General features: G+C 36.7%; 2 protein-coding genes across 3 annotated transcripts in view; both read left to right on the top strand.

The window, feature by feature from the left end:
- Positions 1–2000: 2000 nt before the first annotated feature.
- On the top strand, positions 2001–16054 carry fkbp8 (FKBP prolyl isomerase 8). Of its 2 annotated transcripts, XM_067396175.1 has the most exons (9): positions 2001–2095; positions 3479–3762; positions 5512–5681; positions 5908–5996; positions 7857–8077; positions 8164–8336; positions 8544–8621; positions 12116–12250; positions 15069–16054. In XM_067396175.1, exons 2-9 carry the CDS (start codon positions 3492–3494, stop codon positions 15153–15155), a joined length of 1224 nt encoding a protein of 407 aa, XP_067252276.1. In that variant the 5' UTR covers positions 2001–2095; positions 3479–3491; the 3' UTR covers positions 15156–16054. The 2 variants fall into 2 exon arrangements, with proteins under 2 accessions (XP_067252276.1, XP_067252277.1); XM_067396176.1 differs by lacking the exon at positions 15069–16054 and having other exon boundaries at positions 10892–12244.
- A 2281-nt stretch (positions 16055–18335) lies between these two features.
- ell (elongation factor RNA polymerase II) overlaps positions 18336–21142 on the top strand; it is a 39749-nt gene continuing 36942 nt past the window's right edge. The window contains exon 1 of the mRNA XM_067396174.1: positions 18336–18520. Coding sequence (XP_067252275.1) covers positions 18386–18520 — 135 coding nt within the window. The 5' untranslated portion in view covers positions 18336–18385. The remainder of the gene's footprint in view (positions 18521–21142) is intronic.

The raw sequence follows: 21142 nt of genomic DNA, 5'->3' as shown, positions 1-21142 counted from the left end.
GATGTGCTGTGGTATCTGCACCAAGATGTTAGCAGCAGATCCTTTAAGTCCTGTAAGTTGTGAGGTGGGGCCTCCATGGATCGGACTTGTTTGTTCAGCACATCCCACAGATGCTCGATTGGATTAAGATCTGGGGAATTTGGAGACCAGGTCCACACCTCAAACTCTTTGTTGTGCTCCTTAAACCCTTCCTGAACCATTTTTGCTTTGGGCGCATTATCCTGCTGAAAGAGGACACAGAGAATACTGTTTCCATGAAAGGGTGTACATGGTCTGTAACAATGCTTAGATAGGTGGTACGTGTCAAAGTAAGATCCATATGGATGGCAGGACCCAAGGTTTCCCAGCAGAACATCGCCCAAAGCATCACACTGCCTCCACCGGCTTGCCTTCTACCCATCTTCCCATAGTGCATCCTGGTGCCATGTGTTCCCCAGGTAAGCGACGCACCCGGCCATCCACGTGATGTAAAAGAAAATGTGATTCATCAGACCAGGCCATCTTCTTCCATTGCTCCGTGGTCCAGTTCTGATGCTCACATGTCCACTGTTGGTGCTTTCAGCGGTGGACAGGGGTCAGCATGGGCACTCTGACTGGTCTCAGCTATGCAGCCCCATTCGCAACAAACTATGATGCACTGTGTATTCTGACATCTTTCTATCAGAACCAGCATTAACTTTTTGAGCAATTTGAGCTACAGTAGCTCGTCTGTTGGACCACACCGCCAGCTTTCGCTCCCCACATGCATCACTGAGCCTTGTCTGTCCATGACCCTGTCGCCGGTTCACCACTGTTCCTTCCTTGGACCACTTTTGATAGATACTGACCACTGCAGACCGGGAACATCCCACAAGAGCTGCAGTTTTGGAGATGCTCTGACCCGGTCGTCTAGCATCACAATTTGGTCAAACTTGCTCAAATCCCTTCTTCTTGCCCATTTTTCCTGCTTCTAACACATCAACCTCTGAGGATAAAATGTTCACTTGCTTCCTAATATATCCAACAGGTGCCATGATGAAGAGATCATCAGTGTTATTCACTTCACCTGTCAGTGGTCATAATGTTATGCCAGATTGGTGTGTGTGTGTGTGTACATTTTATATATATATATATATATATATATATATATATATATATATATATATATATATATATATATATATAGTACATAGTATAAGTACACACACACACCAATATATAAATATATATATACTTCTTACACAAAAACAAACAGACACAAAAAAACAGTAGTCTAATATTGTAAAATATTATTAGTTTTCTATTTGAATTTATTTTAAATGTAATTATTCCTCTAATGCAAAGCTGAATTTTCAGCATCATTACTCCAGTCTTCAGTGTCACATGATCCTTCAGAAATTATTCTAATATGCTGATTTGCTGCTCAAGAAACATTATTATCAATGTTGAAAACAATTCTTTGATTAATAGTATCTTTTGTAACATTATAAATGTCTTTGATAAATGTAATGCATCCTTGCTGAATAAAGTTATTAATTTCATTATTGTGAAAGAAAAAAAATCGTACTGATCCCAAACATTTGAACTGTAGTGATAATGTTACAAAAGCTTTTTATTTCAGATAAATGCTGTTCTTTTGAACTTTCTATTAATCAAAGAATCCTGAAAAAAAAATGTACACAACTGTTTTCAAAATGTATAATAATAAATGTTTCTTGAGCAGCAAATTAGCATATTAAAATTATTTCTGAACGATCATGTGACACTTAAGATTTGAGACTGCTGAAAATTCAGCTTTGCATCACAGGAATAGATTACTTTTTACAATATATTCAAATAGAAAACTGTTGTTTTAAATTGTAATAATATTTCACAATATTACTGTTTTTGTATATTTAAATAAATAAATGCAGCCTTGGTGAGCATAAGCGACAACTTCTTCTTATTATTATTTAGTATAAAAGTCCCCTGCAGTAGCGACCTTGACTGTATGACTTTTATTTTGTACTTGTCGGGATTGACCGTTGACCTTTACCCGGAAGTTGCACAGATTGATCTTGTTTTGTTGTCAAAGTTGTTACTGCGCAGCTCCAAGCAGATTGTCCCTCACATTGCGGTAAGTATGTTAATCTCTTTCCATGTTCACCACACTTTTAAAACATTTTACTGCACATAAACCTTCAAACGAAAGTTGTGTCTTTACCATAGGGTCTTTACACTGTGCGTAACGCAGTGAGTTGTGGCGCGTGCAGAGCGCGAGCTCGTTATCAAAGTTGCTGGAATGTTCTGGAAAAGCTGTAGTTTCTGCAAAATATTACTGAGTTTTAAATTTTATGAATGCATGCTCTCCCACTCATAATTAATTACAAAATGTATTTTTTATTGCTGTCTTAAATTGCAGGATTAAATTGCACTCAAATTACAACTTGACATTCACACTTATAAGATGCATATAAAATATAATTTATTTTAAACTGTGTTTAAATTAATATATTTTAATAATAATGTTTTAGCTCATTCTACGACAATTACGACTTCTTCTTCAAAAAGTACCATGGTAAAACCGTGTTGTTGTTTTGCTCGTGTACCAATGTAATATGGGTTACTTGGAGTATCATATAAATACCATGGATTGTCAATGCGGTAATTATTAAGTACCAAAGTGCTACTACAGCATTTTTGTAAGGGTTTAATTAGCCTATTCACACTTAAAATATGCACGATAAAGAAAGGTTTATTCAAATATATTCATTCATTCATTCATTCATTCAACTTTTATTTCCGGACTCAAGGTCCATTAGAAAAGAAACATACAACATACAAACAATTAAAAAAAAGACCATTATACCAATATTTTCTTTCGCATAAAGTTTTTGCTTATTCTGCAATAATTATGGTTTCTTTTTAAAAAAGTACCATGGGAATACCATGTTTTTGCATGTGTGTATATATATATATATATATATATATAATATTATATAGAATGTTAAACAGGAATAAATAGGCTTATATTATATTGTGCACAAGCAAAAATGCTTGTGAAATAATTGGTAGTTAAAGCTTAACCACTGTCGGTTTATTATTTACAGAGATTGTTGGCAGCGATTGTGTGCTGATTCTTCTAGATTTTCACTTTATGTGTAAGGTCACAGGCTGACCTTTTCTCTGAAGATTTTCGTTTCAAAAAAACTTTGAGCTTATCCTAGAAATCCATGTAAAGTGATGCGTAAATGTGTGTATGTTAAACAACAGGTGGGAGGAAACATGTTTAACTGTGAAACACAAAAAGAGATGTTTAGCAGAATGTCCAAGCTGCTCTTTTCCATACAATAATAGTAAATTGAAACTTAATGCCGTTTTTTTGGAACTTGATTTTTTTTGGTTACATTCACTTTCAATATATGGAAAAGAGCAGCTTGAGCATTCAGCTAAACATCTGTTTTTGTGTTCAATGGGGTTTGGAAGGGCAATAAGGAAACTTGTTGTTTTGGTCCTGTAGAACGTGAGTCTAGATGGCCGACGGTGAGGTTGTGAATGGCTCTGCTGATAACCAAGAGGTGGCGCCATCAGATAAGAAATCTGGACATGCCTTGCTGCTCGATAGTGGGGAAGACTTTGAAATGTTGGAAGATGTAGAAGAGGATGTGGATGACGACCTCCCGCCTTTAGAAGACGCAGGTGGAGGAAAGAAGAAAAACAATTCGGCTAAAGACGCTACAAAAGCAGACGCAGTTGCCGATCAAACCCCTTCTGCAGAACCGGAAGAGTGGCTGGATGTTTTAGGTACCCCCAACCCCGCCCCAAGTAATTTAGGCAGCAATAGGCTAATTCATTAATTATTTAAAATTTCATTTAATTTATTTATATAGCACCTTTCAAAACAATGATACAAAGAGCTTTACAATAAGAACACGTAATATAAAAATAGATAATGCAATGTAATAATACAAATACAAAACTTAAGGGTTAGTTCATCCAAAAAATAAAATTCTGTCATTAATCGTACATCTTTGGAACACAAAATAAGATATTTTTGATGAAATCCGATGGCTCAGTGAGGCCTGCATTGACAGCAAGATAATTAACACTTTCAGATGCCCAGAAAGCTACTAAAGACATATTTAAAACAGTACATGTGACTACAGTGGTTCAACCTTAATATTATAAAGTGACGAGAATACTTTTTGTGCACCAAAAAAACTATAACTTTTCAACAATATCTAGTGATGGCTGATTTTAAGACACTGCTTCATGAAGCTTTGCAAATCTTTTGTTTCGAATCAGTGGTTCAGAGCGCGATTTTGGAACGTGATTTCAGTAAAAGAAGCTTCATTTCACCATACGTGTTTTGAAACTTCAATAGTTAATGTGACTTTGGCAGTTTGATACATTCTCCGAACCACTGATTAAAAACAAAAGATTCGTAAAGCTTAAAAGCTTCATGAAGCCATGTTTGAAATCGCCCATCACTAGGTGTTGTTGAATAAAGTCGTTATTTTTTTTTTTTTTTTTTTTTTTGGTGCACAAAAAGTATTCTCTTCGCTTCATAACATTAAGGTTGAACCACTTTAGTCACATGAACTGTTTTAAATATACTGTAACTTAGCTTTTCGGACATCTGAAAGTGTAAATTATCTTGCTGGCAATAGAGACCTCACTGAGCCATTGGATTTTATCAAAAATATCTTAATTTGTGTTCTGAAGATGAACGAAGGTCTTACGAGTGTGGAACGACATGAGGGTGAGTAATTAAAGGGATAGTTCACCCAAAAATGAAAATTTGATGTTTATCTGCTTACCCCCAGCGCATCCAAGATGTAGGTGAATTTGTTTCTTCAGTAGAACACAAATGATGATTTTTAACTCCAACCGCTGCCGTCTGTTAGTCAAATAATGCGACATATTGATGTCATAAGACACGAAACGATCGGTTTGTACAAGAAACCAAACAGTATTTGTATCATTTTTTTACCTCTAAAACACCACTATGTCCTCGTTAGTGAGGTATGATCGTGCTCTGACAACGGCAGTTATGTCTAGCACTCGTTGAAGTATATGCGCGAGACATCACTGCCATTGTCAGAGCGCGATCAAACCTCACCAAGTGGATGTGCCGTCACAAGCCGCAGGGTTTAATTAACTTGTCTGTGCAAGTTTTATTTACTCTTATAGTAGAAGTTCACATCCACTCGCATTATTTGACTGACAGACGGCAATAGTTGGAGTTAAAAATCATCATTTGTGTTCTACTGAAGAAACAAAGTCACCTACATCTTGGATGCGCTGGGGGTAAGCAGATAAACATCAAATTTTCATTTTTGGGTGAACTATCCCTTTAATGACTGAATTTTCATTTTTGAGTGAACTAACACTTTAATTGATTTAGATGAACACTATGGGCAAATGTCCATGCTGATGGTGTAGTCAAGCACATTTTTCACAGCATATTCATGTCTGGATAGCGCAGTGGCTGGGTGAAGTATGATGGCGATATTTAGCTTGTTTTAAAACATTTTCTGTTTGAATACACAGGAAATGGGCAGCTTAAAAAGAAAGTTCTGGAACCCGGAGCTGGTCCAGACAGCAGACCCCATAGAGGCCAAAATGTCACAATTCATCTTAAAACCAGTCTTACTGATGGAACTGTGGTAGAAGAGCTGCCAAACTTATCTTTTACCCTTGGTGATGGGGATGTCCTCCAGGTATTATATTATATTATATTATATTATATTATATTATATTATATTATATTATATTATATTATATTATATTATATTATATTATATATTATATTATAAAACATTACATTTTTAGAATATTATCTAGTATATATTTTTTAAATATTACCTGTATTTAAAATTTATATTTTTTCTTACATTTTAAGTGCCCTCAGTTGAAAACATGTTTTGTTGTTCCTGTTATAATTAGGGGCTGGATCTCACTGTACAGCTGATGGAAATTGGCGAAAAGGCTTTGATTGAAGCAGGTGCTAAATACACGTACGGTGCCCTTGGCAGGTTAGATTATATATATATATTTCTTTGTAATTTGATATAAATTAGTAATGTTTAAAATTGTTTAGTATTTGTATAATAAAATGAATACTTTTTTGTGTGTATATGTGTGTAAAATTAAATATATATATATATATTTTTTAAAGAAATTAATACTTATATTCAGCAAGGATACATTAAATTGATCAAAAGTGACAGTAAAGACAATTATAAATGTTATGAAAATTACTAGGGCTGCAACGATTAATCGCGATTTTGGTTGTTTACGTAATATATATGTGTGTGTTCTGTGTATAATAATTATGTATATATAAATACACACACATTCATGTATATATTTAAAGTCCCTGTAAAGTCATTTTAAAGTATGTGTTTTGAGCTTTTCACACCACAGAAAAATGTGTTATTAACCACCCAGCCAAATTTGAATGATTAAAAAAATCTGCAAGTAAATGAAATAAGTTATCAAAATCTCGAAAAAATAGGCAGCGCTCTCTGCTCTCAAACGCTGGGGGCGTGTCCGCTGTCGGCGCTGAAACCACACCCACTCGCCAGAGCTGCCGTCTCAACTTACTTGTCTAATGAGTCAAACATACTGATGCATATAAACAAAAGAATCACGTTTGAGGGTTGCACAATTTAGTAGAGTTACTGTGGACTACCTACTAATTATAACATACGCAAACTCTGTAACTTACACTCATTGGTGTTGGGCACGTAGCCTACTGCCGGACTGTTTTCGAGTCGACAAATGACGGTGCCGCGAGACGGGAGGAAATAAGAAGACCGAGCTGTATTGTATATTATAACAACCATGTTATATGCATTTGCGTGACGAAGGCATTACTAGCTAAATGTACAAAGGGCTGTATGACTGTAATGACACTCGAGACCATAGGCTCGAGACACAGCGAGTGAACCGCTGTAGAGGCGGCGCCACGCTCGGTGCGTCATCGACAGTTATATAGTGTTAGGGGAGGGGCTATGCTCGGGGGACGATGTGCGTCATTAGACCCCCGTCTTAGCTCCGCCCAAAAAATCCTGAGCAGAGACTTGGTGAAAAACTGTTTAACGCTCTAACTTCACAATTAAGCATTACTCAATTCACACGCTTTGTAATGTGTTTTAGCAATACATTTGTAACATTTATAAAGTGTTTAGAAAGAATTCTCAGAATTGACTTTACAGGGACTTTAAGAAAAATGTTATATTTATATATAAAATATTTGTTTATATGTAACATAAAATATATATAAATATATATATTTATAATACATGCATATATTTCTAAACTTTATACCTGTATGTGTGTGTATTTATGTATACATAATTATTATACACAGAACACACACATATATATTACGTAAACACAGACTTTTATTTTGCAAACGATTAATCACGATTAATCTTTGCAGCCCTAAAAATTACTATTTCAAATAAATGCTGTTCTTTTGAACTTCATCAAAGAATCCTGAAAAAAATGTATCACTGTTTCCACAAAAGTATTAAGCAGCTCAAAGGGTTTTAAGATTGATAATAATAAATTGTTTCTTGAGCAACAAATCATCATATTAGAATGATTTCTGAAGGATCATGTGACACTGAAGACTGGAGTAAAATGATGCTGAAAATTCAGCTTTGCATCACAGGAATAAATTACATTTTTAAATATATTAAAAAAGAAAACATATATTTCAATATTTCACAGTATTTCAGTTTTTACTGTATTTGTTTATTAAATAAATGTAGCTTTGGTAAGCATAAGAGACTTCTTTCAGAAACAGTAACAGTAGTGTATGTAAATGTGACGTCGCAGCAATATGTTTCACGATAAACATCCTCTGCATTCCCCTCTTCTCTCAGCTCTACTCCTGCTGTGCCTCCTGATGCTAATCTCATCCTGGAGGTGCAGCTGTTGTCGGCAGATGATGCCCCAGACCTGGAGCTCATGCCGCCCTTGGAGAGAATCAGTTTGGCCAACAGAAAGCGAGAGCGGGGAAACGTCCACTACCAGCGTGCTGACTACGCCTTTGCAGTCAACTCGTATGGAATTGCACTACAGATAACTGAAGCCAGTTCCAGAGGTGATACTGCTTCATTCATGATTCATTCCGTTTAGTTCTAAATAAATCGTTTTAGGGTTACATCTGCAATCATTTGGTATCTTTAGTGGATATCAGTCAACAAGAAGAGGAGGAACTTTTGGACATGAAGGTGAAATGTCTCAACAATATGGCCGCTGCTCAACTCAAGCTAGATCACTATGAAGCCGCACTGCGCTCCTGCGTCTCCGTCCTGGCGCACCAGCCGGACAATGTCAAAGCCCTGTTCCGCAAAGGCAAGGTTGGTTTCCTGGGTTCAGATGCGTATCATTTTCACTCACGCTCATTAAATAGTAATGCACTCCCAGTTTTTGGACACAGTGAAAGCGAGTTGTTGAGTCATTTGGTTCCATTTAGGTTTTCAGCCACAGCACAGAAAAAAAAAAAAGCTTGAGATGTGTTGAGGTTAAAAAGTGCTGACATGTGATGTGTGTTTTTGTGTCGGCAGGTACTGGCTCTGCAGGGCGAGTATGCTGAAGCCATTAAAACACTGAAAAGGGCCTTGAAGTTGGAGCCAAGTAACAAGGTAATACAAGTGACAGTTTTACAGAACTGATTTCAGTAAATCTGTCACAGTTAATATTGTTTTTATTTATCTTATTTTATATTTGTTTTATTTTTTATTTTTATATCTTATTTTGTCTTAATCTTATTTTTATTTTGTTTTATTTATTTTATATTTTAATTTATATATTTCCTTATTTTTATCTTATTACTATTTTATTTTGTATTGATTATATTATGTTTTATTGAAAATTGGTATCTGTTTAGAACTAATATTTTATTTTGTATCTTAACGTTATCGCATTGGACTAAAACTTACTGACTTTACTCACCCAGGGTATAATGTAACTACTTCCCCAAAATATTTTGAGAATTTTAGTAATTTGCCTACAAAAAATTGCTTATAAATCTCTCATTACTCTATATTATCACTAAATATTGGATTAAATTTTTTGTCAACTTGTTTTCTTTCAGTTAGGACAGGTTTTGTATTTATTTCTGAAACTGACTGATTGCAGGCCTCATGGATCTGAGGTGCGTTTCCCGATAGCGTTCTCTTAACGCTCTACGAAGGCTCTTTTTCTAGGTGTGTTCCAAGAACTATACCTTAGGAGGTTGCTTAAGGTATACCTTCTAAAGGCTGATTTATACTTCTGCATCAAGTGTACGGCGTAGGCTGTGAGTAGCACACGTAGCCTACGACGTAGCCTGACGTGCACCTCTCCAAAAATGTAACGTGGACCGCAAGCGCCATGATTGGTCTGCTAGAACCCCTTCCTCAGGTCAAAAACTGGCGCGGACAAGAGCAAGCATTTTTAACTGTCACAGGAATAAAAAAACGCTCTGTTTCAGGAGACACACGGCATCTAACTGCAACAAAAGTCGTTGCCTATTGCCGCCATCACTGACAACGTACATGACAAGCCTCTTCTTCCTTGATACTCAACATGAACGCAGACACTGCCTACTTGCGGTCTGCATGCATGTCGACGCGGTCAACAATGCAGAAGTATAAATGAAAACATACGCCTACGGCGCAGAGGCTCCAGCGTAGGTCCGACGCAGAAGTATAAATCAGCCTTTACGTGCGACGTTACCAGGTGCTGTCCATGGCGGTGGTGCTGAAATGGTTGGTACCTCAATTGATGGCTTGATGGCTCAAGAATCAATTATTCACTCTATGCAGGGGCTGACTCACTGCGTTATGTGAGAATGAGGTGTTCTTTATAAAAGAAGCTCTTCAGAAATAGTTGAAATCAAATTTTTCAGGACTCATGGGATCTTATAAAAATAATCCAAATATCAAACTAAATCCAACCTTGGATATTTTATATAATTTCGAAATGAGTGCACTAACTCGCAACCACATGCCCAAACATATCATGCCTCACCCCCCTACTGTGACTGGCAGTATGCCTTCACTGATGTTTAAAAGGGTCATTTGTATTATCATTATCATATTATAGCCTGTTTGCCATAGTGTCTTCATTTGCTCTACAACCAGGGTTGATTGCCCAGCAGCCTTATCACATTATTGGTGTAAATCACTCATTTCTGTTATTGGATGACCTACTCAATAAAACTGCAACACGTAAAACATATAATTAAAGGATTAGTTCACTTTAAAATGAAAATTTTACACACACATTCATGGACACAAACTATTTTAAGTGTTACAGGCTTTTTCATAGAGATGAACTTTATCCTCAGATCAATGAGGCCTATGATCCATCTGTTTCAAAAATAAATACAAACCCTGTCCTAGTTGAAAGAAAACAAGTTGCCAAAAGATTGAATCCAATATTTGATGATAATATAGAATAAAGAGAGATTTATGAGCTATTTTTCTCTAGGCTAGTCATTTTTGACCGGGAACACAAAAGGTGTTACAGGGTTTTTAACACAGCACAAGGTTTAAGTACCAATTTTATTGGAAAATTGGTATCTTATTTTTGTTTCATTTTATGTTTTTTGTTATCCTTATCTTTATTTTATTATATTTTGTTTTGTATTTTATTATAAGTCGTTTTATTAAAACATGTTTACGTCTTATTTTTATATCTTATTTTATCTGTTTTATTTTATCTTATTTTATTTGGTATTATATAAATATAATAAATTGTGTTATTGAAAATTGGTATCTGTTCAGAACAATTTTATTTTACTTATTTTTATTGTATTTTATTGTTCATGAAACATTATGATCATTTGTGTTTTATCGAAAATTGGAATCTGTTGAGAATTACTTGTATAACAGGTCCAGAAACGTGCATTTCTCATTATAACCTGCAGATGGAGCTGCAGACCCCCAAATACAGCCTGTCTGCAGACAGAACAGAGTGTTCAAAAACTCCTAGGATCGCATTTCTTTCCATGTCTATAAATAACTGGATCCCTCTGCACACTTGCCATATCTAAAGCAGCGTTGGCCTGCTCTGCTTACACAGGCGGACGGATGAGGTTCCCTGTGTCCCACCATCTGACAGCTCCTGACTTCCACGGCTTTCTGCTGTGTGACCAGCCTGCCACTGCCAAGCCACCTACGTCTGCACATTTACACCCTTCTCTTCTCGTGTGTCTGGCCTTTACAGATTTCCTTAATCCACTCTGGTCTCCTCTCTTCAGTTTGCCTTTACCCTACTTGTTTAAGTCATTAGCCAGTAATTAAACTTTAGCACTAATTAAACTAAATGGCAGGTTGTCATGGTATATTTTGAATCAGGCGGCTCCTGAAAGTCTACATTTAAGATGCCATTCACAGTCCTTGCTCCTTGCTAATTAACAATAATGACAGTCTATTTAATCTAATTAGCCATACATTGTTTAACATCATATTTTGGACTGTAATTTTTATGTTTGTAGGTTACCGCATTGATTTAGCAGTTTCTTTAACATAATGCTACTTTTTAAGTGAGGATCAGGGATTTGAATGATTTAGTTTGCAAATTAATCATTGTTTAAAACAAATTGATAAACTTTTTTTGATTTGGTGATTTGGTCAAATCTGATTGATTCAGATTCACTTGAAGAATTTACAAGTGAATCCCATGAAATTTGTAGTGATGACTCAAAATTAATTGGTAAACTGTTTTTAAACACAAACTGAATATAACAAAATCGAAATTGCATTCTTGCATATTGCCTGCACAGTCATTGGCTATAACCAGGGTCTTTATTTTGAGGTCATATAAGAGAAAAATGATCATACAAATGTGTGTGACCTATATAAAGACATGTTTCTTCAGTACAAGATGCTTTCACTTCTGCTTTTTTCTTCTGTGTCATTGCAGCTGATATTGGGAAAAATGTGAATGTGGTTTTAATCTTGAATTGTTTTATATCTTGTCTTTTGTTAGGCTTTCACTCAATCTCCGACAGCATTGTCATTTTTAATTATTTGCGTGCCGCCCAAATGTGTTAGTGTGCTGCAGTGAGCAGCAGCTCCACCAGTCTGAAGTTTAACCCCCCACCACCACCACCACACAATTTTCATTCTCTCTGCCCTTTCCTCGGCAGACCATCCACGCTGAGCTGTCGAAGCTTGTGAAGAAACACTCTGAGCAGAAAGGAGCTGAACAGGCCATGTATAAAAAGATGCTGGGTAACCCGTCAAACTCCAGTGTGCAGAAACACCGTGCCAAGTCCTCATGGGTAAGAGCATGAACTGTCCCTATTCAAACTATTTAACACTATGCTCTGTTTGTTTATTTGGTTATGAGGCTGCATATGTTTACTTTCAAAAGGAACTGGGGTTTACAAATGACAAAGTGCATGTTTATGCCTTAACCTGTTAAAGAGATAAAAAAAAAAGTACTTTATCACCCTCATTGCATTCCAAACTTGTACGCAGCTGTTCGTTCCCCAACAAAAGTATTGCATTTCCCCAAGAACTTTGCATTCTCTCACAAAAGTGTTGTGGTCCCCCAAGAAACTTTGTGTTATCTTGCAAAAGTGTTGCGTTCCCCAGAGAAACTTTGCGTTCTCTTGCAAAAGTATTGTTCCCCATAGAAACTTTGTATTCTTTTTCAGAAGTGTTGGGCTCCCAGAGAAACTTTGCGTTCTCTTGCAAGTGTTGCGTTCCTCAGAGAAACTTTGCATACTCTTGCAAAAGTATCGCGTTCCACTGAGAAACTTCCCGCTCTCTCACAAGTTTTGTTTCCCCGAGAAACTTAGCATTCTCTCGCAAGTGTTGTTCCTTGGAGAAACTTTGTTCTTTTTAATTATTTAAAAACTTTGAGAACTTTGCGTTCTCTTGCATGTTGCGTTCCCCTGAGAAACTTTGTGTTCTCTTGCAAATGTGTTGCGTTCCCCCGAGAAACTTTGCATTCGCTTGCAAGTGTTGCATTCATCTGAGAAACTTTGCATTCTCTTGCAAAAGTGTTGCACTCCCCAGATAAATTTTGTGTTCTCTCGCAAGTGTTTTTCCCCTGAGAAACTTTGCATTCTCTTGCAAAAGTGTTGTTCCCCCAAGGAACTGTGTTCTCTCTCGCAAAAGTGTTGCGTTCCCGCGAGAAACTTTGCATGTTCTTGCAAGTGTTGCATTCGCCAGAGGAAATTTTACGCTTGCTTGCAAAAATGTTGCATTCGTCTGAGAAACTTTACATTCTCTTGCAAGCTTTGCGTTTCCCAGAGAAACTTTGCGTTCTCATTCAAGTGTTGCGATACCCCAAGAAACTTTGCGTTCTCTCGCAAGTGTTGTTCCCCCGAGAAACTTTGCGTTCTCTTTTAAAAAATGTTGCTTTCTCCTGAGAAATTGTGTTCTCTCGCAAATGTTTTTCCCCTGAGAAACTTTGCGTTCTCTTGCAAGTGTTGCATTCGCCAGAGGAAACTTTACGCTCGCTTGCAAAAGTGTTGCGTTCGTCTGAGAAACTTTGCGTTCTCTTGCAAAAGTGTTGCGTTTCCCAGAGAAACTTTGCATTCTTTTTCAAGTGTTATGTTCCCCTAAGAAATTTTGCGTTCCCTTGCAAGTGTTGTTCCCCAGAGGAACTTTGCATTCTCTTGCAAAAGTGTTGCAATTCCCAGAGAAACTTTGCGTTCTCTTTCAAGTGTTGCGTTCGTCTGAGAAACTTTGCATTCTCTTTCAAGTGTTGCGATTTCCCCCAAGAAATTTTGCGCTCTCTTGCAAGTGTTGTTCCCCTGAGAAACTTTGCGTTCTTTCAAAAATGTTGCTTTCCCCTGAGAAACTTTGCATTCTCTCTGAAGTGTTTTTCCCCCCGAGAAACTTTGCATTCTCTTGCAAAAGTGTTGTTCCCCCGAGGAACTGTGTTCTATTGCAAAAGTGTTGCATTCCCCCAAGAAACTTTGCGTTCTCTTGCAAGTGTTGCGTTCCTCAGAGAAACTTTGCGTTCTCTTTCAAAAGTGTTGTTCCCCATAGAAACTTTGTATTATTTTTCAAAAGTGTTTAGCTCCCAGAGAAACTTTGCGTTCTCTTGCAAGTGTTGCGTTCCCCAGAGAAACTTTGCATTTTCTTTCAAGTGTTGCATTCATCTGAGAAACTTTGCATTCTCTTTCAAGTGTTGCGATTTCCCCCAAGAAACTTTGCGTTCTTTCAAAAATGTTGCTTTCCCCCGAGAAACGTTGCATTCTCTTGCAAAAGTGTTGTTCCCCCGAGGAACTGTGTTCTCTTGCAAAAGTGTTGCATTCCCCCAAGAAACTTTGCGTTCTCTTGCAAGTGTTGCGTTCCTCAGAGAAACTTTGCGTTCTCTTGCAAAAGTGTTGTTCCCCATAGAAACTTTGTATTATTTTTCAAAAGTGTTGAGCTCCCAGAGAAACATTGCGTTCTCTTTCAAGTGTTGCGTTCCCCTGAGAAACTTTGCATTTTCTTGCAAGTGTTGCATTCGTCAGAGGAAATTTTACGCTCACTTGCAAAAATGTTGCATTTGTCTGAGAAATTTTGCATTCTCTTTCAAGTGTTGCGATCCCCCAAGAAATTTTGCGTTCCCTTGCAAGTGTTGTTCCCCAGAGGAACTTTACATTCTCTGGCAAAAGTGTTGTGTTCCCCGATAAACTTTGTTCTCTTGCAAATGTGTTGCTTTCCCCCAACAAATGTAGCATTTTCCCTCCCACTTTATTATTTCCATTACAGTTTAGAGCAGGACTGCAAAAGATTTGCCAGAGAATGCAAAAGCATTGAAATATACTTTTTTTTTTTTTTTTTTTCCTCTGTAATTCTTTTGAGGTGTTCATTTTCAGTCAACTTGCTAATCTGGTTAACAAATCAGCCTGAATGCTTTATTGACAAATCGAATTAATCTGATTCTCGAGTAACTCAATGACTCAAACTTCACTGGAGAGTGGTAAATTATCAGCCAATAAAATATTAGATTTTTATTTGTTCATCACACAAAGCTTTCAAATGACTTGAGAAGGGAGAGAAACATAACTATACAGCTTTAAAACCACAGGGTGAGTAATTAATGACCATTTTGATTTTGTATGAAATAATTCTTTTAATTTTATCTTTTTTCAGAGTATCAGCTGGAAGTGGCTTTTTGGGGCTACAGCTGTCGCGATTGGAGGTGTAGCTTTGTCGGTTGTCATCGCAGCTAGAAATTAACCGAAATTCACTGTGACAAGATGGATGACGTGGTGCTCAAGACTTTGAGCATGCCAAGCCCTCAGAACACCTTACTAACCTTTATAAAAAAAAGAAAATGTAATTGAAAGTGAATTAGTTGTAAGTTCTGTTGCGCTTCTTCATGCTATAGAGGTTTTAAATGGTGTTCACTTTTTTACTTTCAATGCATGAAAGATCAGCTGGGAAGAAATAGATGTGAGAAATATTATATTATTCCTATTTATGTACAGAAAGGTTCCTAGTTATAATGAAGAAATTTATTGATGTACAGAATTATGCTCTTCAGGTTGCTGGACACAGTTGTGTTTTGCTTTAGAACCCTCCAACTGCAAACAACATGTGTGAAGTTCCGTGATCTTATTTTGGTGAACTGAAACTTGCTTGTGAACAGTCTTCAACATTCAAGAATTTGATTGTATGCTTTTTCTTTTGCAGTATCTTGTATGGGTTTTCTTTTAACATGCATCTTTAGCTTCTGATGGTAAAGAAAAACAACACTATTTTAAAAGTCCTTAGGCTGATGTGATATGTTTTCACACTTTCTTCCCTTTTTATAGGCTCCAAAATATCCCTGGACCGAAGTAAAATCAGCTTTAAAATCATTCTTAATAATGTTCCCAGATTTTTGCATTTTCATGACCAAACACTGCTAGGAAGGTCATACAGACCTTTTTGGTTTATATTTTTCAGCTCCTACAGAAATTCTTTACTGTATTTACTTTGAATTATTTATTTAGGATTAACAGATGTGTGTCCTCATATATATATATATTTTTTTTTTTCATTGATCCTTATGTTGATTGTCTCAGTTCCCCATTCCAGTTTTTATTGTAGTATTGGTAACTTCCAGCATTCCCTTTAAAGTTGTTTTGTATATCCTAAAATATACTTTTGCACTTTCTGTTCATATGGTTGAAAATAAAGTGATTTCTTGAAAATGTTTAGATGTCAGTGCCCCTCTATAAATTTGCATCTAGTGAAAATATTTTTGTTTGCAAGGTAACAAAAGTAAAGTGTCACAAGAATAACAATACAATGGTTCTTTGCACGCTCTGTATTATTACAAGCTATAATACACATTACTGCGTATATATATGAACGTTAATGAACATTATTGGCATTCACTTGCGTTCAAATCAAATGGAGAATGTATTTGAAGATCATAACATGACGAATCATCATCTCTTTCGTTGTGATCTTCTGGGGCATTCCCTATTCATGGGGTTTTTTTCCAGACATTGACGTTTTTCTGACGCAATTCTGTGAGTGAGAAGGGTTCAATCCAAAACCTTTCCCCACCCCCAGTCAAGAGTTTTCCAGTGTACGAAACACTACCAAACATGGTCAAATTAAAATTGCAAAACATATACGTTTGTTTTAATTTAAGTTTGTTTTATTGCTGATATATTTTGGTGGGAAAAGAACAAAAAAGTGTTTCAAAATAGTGTTTCTTAATAGTGTTTCTTTCTAATGACGCCATTCATCTGTCATTTCTACCGATGTCCAGTTCATGAAAGAATCGTTCTTTCGAGTCGGATCTTTTCAGTGAAACCGTTCGCAACGATTCGTTCCTAATTGGACTGAATCGAGTCAATAATTCTTACTCAAATCCACTCACTCAAACCCCCGGTTTCTCAGACGAGGCTTGAGCTAGTCCTAGACTAAAATGCACGTTTGAGCTGAGATAACTAAAAGCAACTTGTACTGACATAACTTAAAATAAGTCAATGTCATTGTTTTGTCTCAAGATGCACACCAATAATGTTTTTTTTTTCTAGTGAACATTTACTATAAAAGCTTCTTAAATGCCCTAATTTAACTAAGGCCTAATCCTGGTTTAGGCTAAGCCCTGACTGTGAAACCGGGCCAAAAATTATAATAACTAAAAAGCAATTAGCAAAAATGTTAAAAGTTTGGCTACTTTATTCATCAACTATGCTTAAAGGGTTAGTTCATCCAAAAATGAAAATTCTGTCATTTATTACTCACCCTCATGCCGTTCCACACCCGTAAGACCTTTGTTAATCTTCGGAAAACAAATTAAGATATTTTTGTTGTAATCCAATGGCTCTGTGAGACTTTCATAGGGAGCAATGACACTTCCTCTCTCAAGATTTATAAAGGTACTAAAAACATATTTAAATCGGTTCATGTGAGTACAGTGGTTCTACCTTAATATTATATAGCGACGAATATTTTTGGTGCGCCAAAAAAACGACTTATTTAGTGATGGCCGATTTCAAAACACTGCTTCAGGAAGCTTCGGAGCATAATGAATCAGTGTATCGAATCAGCTGTTCGGAGCACCAAAGTCACGTGATTTCAGCCGTTGGCAGTTTGAAACGCGATCTGAATCATGATTCGACACACTGATTAATTTATGCTCCGAATCTTCCTGAAGCAGTGTTTTGAAATCGGCGATCATTAAATAAGTCGTTATTTTGTTTTTTTTGGCACACCAAAAACATTCTCGTCACTTTATAATATTAATATTGAACCACTGCACTTACATGAACCGATTTAAATATGTTTTTAGTACCTTTATGGATCTTGAGAGAGGAAATGTCATTGCTCCCTATGGAGGCCTCACTGAGCCATCGGATTTCAACTACAATATCTTAATTTGTGTTCCGAAGATTAACGAAGGGCTTAAGGGTGTGGAACGGCATGAGGGTGAGTAATAAAGACAGAATTTTTGGGTGAACTAACCCTTTGACCTACATGTTTTTGACTAAATTGTCTGTTTTATTAATGCACATAGTGACTTCTCACCCAAGAGATAGTTTTAGTTTTGTGTAGTAGTTGTTGCCTATTATGCAAATTATATTTAGGATATAACAAGATCTATAAAAAAAATCCCTACAAAAATTTTAACCGAAACACTAAACACCCTTAATAATGAAATGCAATTGTTATAAACAGCAGTATGTTCCGGGATTTACAGCAGTAATAATATCAGTGATGACGTGAAAGAACAGCAGAACCGTTTTCGAACCGGTTCTTTGAAAGGAGCTGCTCGAAAGAACCGATTCGCAAAAATGAGCCAGACTTCCCATCACTGGCCATCCCTCTTATGATTACCCCGAAGCCACGCCTTCTCCCGCCTGTACGTAATTCACGCCTCATGAATAATCATATCCTTTGCTCACTCGAGCTGCTTGTTGCGTTCACGGCAGAGGCGCGTGAGCGTGGTGGGAAATGCGAGCAAGATGGCGGCGTTGAAGGAGGAGCAGTGCTACGGACTGTCCTGTGGAAGAGTGAGCAATGGCAGCAACATCTCCGTCTATCACGTCAAGCTGACTGACAGCGCTCTGCGAGCATTTGAAGACTACCAGAGCAACAAGGTAAGACGCGCGTCGACCGCAACGCGAGGCTGGATAAACATTGCTAACAGGCTAACAGTGAGCAGCAGGCGACAGTTATTTCCCTGCCTGACAGCAAATCACCCACTCAGCTGAACAAATTTCCCTCAAAGCGACCAGGAACTTCGGTGTAGCGAACCAATCCCAATCATTTGCTATCGTTGCCTTCCTTATTAAGCACTTCATACACTAATGAAGCCATTAATTAAACCCACAGCAGGTAGTAAAGCAAAATAACTTGTTAAATATGTGTTGGTCTGGTGGCAGACAGCCTAGTTTGTTTAATGTAACTGGGTTCCCAGGTTTTTGGAAAACCTGGAAATGTCTGAGAATTTTGGAATTGCCATTTACAGGTCTGGGAAAGTCATGGCAGTGAATTAAGTCTTAAAAAGTCATGATAATTCCAATAATAAATTGACATTTTTCTAGTTATGTTGGCTCTCAACCAGGGGCACAGCAAGGGACCACAAGGTGAATTTAATTGCCAAGTTAGTTAATGAAGATAATGCAAATGTTAATGAAAAGGAATCCTAAAAGTTGAGAACCACTGATTTGAACTTTTATTATGATGTATGTTTTTAAATGTACTCCTTTTTATATATATATATATATGTGCGTGCATTAAATCAGTCTAAAAAAAAAAAGGTTACTTTTAAAAATTAAAATGTAGTGCCATGTTTTCAACGTTTGTCACAGTGGTATTAATCCTGTTAATTTAAAAAAAAAAAAAGTCTGTCTGGCCAGTTTACCAGCGAACAAGCTTATCTAAAAAAATAAATAAATAGATAAAGATAAAGTAATGCTAGGTAGTCAGAGTTTTACTGAACATATGACGTTGCATTGATAACCATTTGTTTGTTGAATATAAAAGTCCTAGTTTAAACCTGAAACTAGTGCTTAATCTTAGCTGTAGAAGTTTGAATATGATATGAACGATGCTGCTTTCAGCCTAAGATCCCAAACCAATTGTTTCTATTTTAAACCAGCCCTTGTTGCTAATAATTTGTACTCATCAGTTTTAGGTGGACGCTGTTTTCCACATAGCAAAGCAGTGAATCTGTATCTTTGAGATTGTAAGTTGTTAATGCCATTGGAATCTATCAGCGAATGAGTGTAAACATGGTTGCCAAATCTTCAAAAAGCCCAGCTGAGTGTCCACTGATCTGAAACGTAAATATTTTATGGCATATTTTGAAACTTAGTTTGGTTCTCACCTTTTGGATTAAAGGATCGTGAACTGTTGCAGACACAACAGGTTGGTCAGGTGGATGATATTTGATGATAACATGCATTGATTTGTCTGCGCAGTTTCAGATCAAAGTAAGACCCTCGTGGTGCACGGTTCATGTTTGGTATAATAAGGCAAATGCAACTCGATCCAATTCAACAAAGGCCAAGACTCTCTGTGTTCAAACTTGAACAAGTTGAGTCACCCTTCTGATGATGTTAGTAAATTGGATGATAGGAATAAAATTACAACTTTTGGTCTACACCCAAGCCAGTTTTAACAATCATAAAAATGGTGAATGTAAGCTTAAGTCTGATATAAGTGTTGCTCTCTTCTGCAGTGATTAATATGGCATATTCTTTAGATGTGATATGTGAAACTCAAGTCGACTGGCTACATGTGACACTGTGAGGGAGGCTGAGGCTTTGCTTGTGAGTATTTTTAGCTTTCAAGCAGAGTGCATAAATGCTACTTGTAAGTTTAGAGTAGGATAGTCTTAGTTTAGTGTATTTGCATATGTATGTTTGCTTTTATTGCTTGGGGCATTTTCTTTGCCTTTGAGATTTTAGTTGATTATTTTTTTTCTTCTGTTTTTAACTCCCACTTTTAAATGTTCGACTTGCCTTTTCAAGAGCTTGTTGATTTTAAATGTTGCAGCATTCATAAAAGTAGTTTAAATTAATTTGATGTGTCTTTAGTTCGTCTCATGTTTTGAAACGTGTTGGCTTCTCACGTGACAGGTGTCGTGTAACATGCACATAAGTTGACGTTGCATTTATGTACTTACTGGATTTCACAAACCCTACAAGTGTTATCTGCTAATTGACAGCCTAATCTCTTTACCCATTTATTTTTTTTAGGGCTGGGACAATAAATCGTTTCTCCATTCGCGATGCACTGAATCTGGATCAATTCTTATATTTTCGTATCGTGAAAATGTGATTCATGTATCTCGATTCTCTCTCAAATCGATTCTGAGCTTTTTAACAGCAGATGGTGCTCTTTGCTAGTTTTTAACCGCTCGCTCAAATGCTCACGAAGAAGAGTGCTGGAGAGCGATTTTGCGTTTGGCTGAGTCATGTGATTAAATATACTTGCACCTTTGCTCAGAATGCTTTTAAATAATGTAAACACAGCTCACTGCGAACACCCTTGTAATTCGCTTCAACTTTTTCAAACTTTATGAATGAATATTTTAGTGGTGTAAGGAATTGGAAGCAAGCAGAGTGTGGCTGTTTCTAACTCAAGCAGTGCAATCTGCTGTTTAAAACTAAGCTCAGAATTGATTCGAGAGAGAACTCTGATACATGCATATATCAGAAAAATCAGAATTCATCCAGAATCATTGTATCAAGAATCGATTCATTGTCCCAGCA

The sequence above is a fragment of the Chanodichthys erythropterus genome, chromosome 10 (assembly GCF_024489055.1).
Source record: "Chanodichthys erythropterus isolate Z2021 chromosome 10, ASM2448905v1, whole genome shotgun sequence".
NCBI lineage: Eukaryota > Metazoa > Chordata > Actinopteri > Cypriniformes > Xenocyprididae > Chanodichthys > Chanodichthys erythropterus.
The sequence above is the reverse complement of the archived record's forward strand: the minus strand, read 5'-3'. Positions and strand labels throughout refer to the sequence as shown.

What these genes read in the sequence shown, in the direction of transcription:
- fkbp8 (XM_067396175.1), top strand. Translation starts at nt 3,492, where the DNA reads ATGGCCGACGGTGAGGTTGTGAATGGCTCTGCTGATAACCAAGAGGTG. An exon ending in AGAGTGGCTGGATGTTTTAG is followed by an intron (nt 3,763 to 5,511) that starts GTACCCCCAACC and finishes TTGAATACACAG; the next exon opens with GAAATGGGCAGCTTAAAAAG. An exon ending in CCCTGTTCCGCAAAGGCAAG is followed by an intron (nt 8,337 to 8,543) that starts GTTGGTTTCCTG and finishes TTGTGTCGGCAG; the next exon opens with GTACTGGCTCTGCAGGGCGA.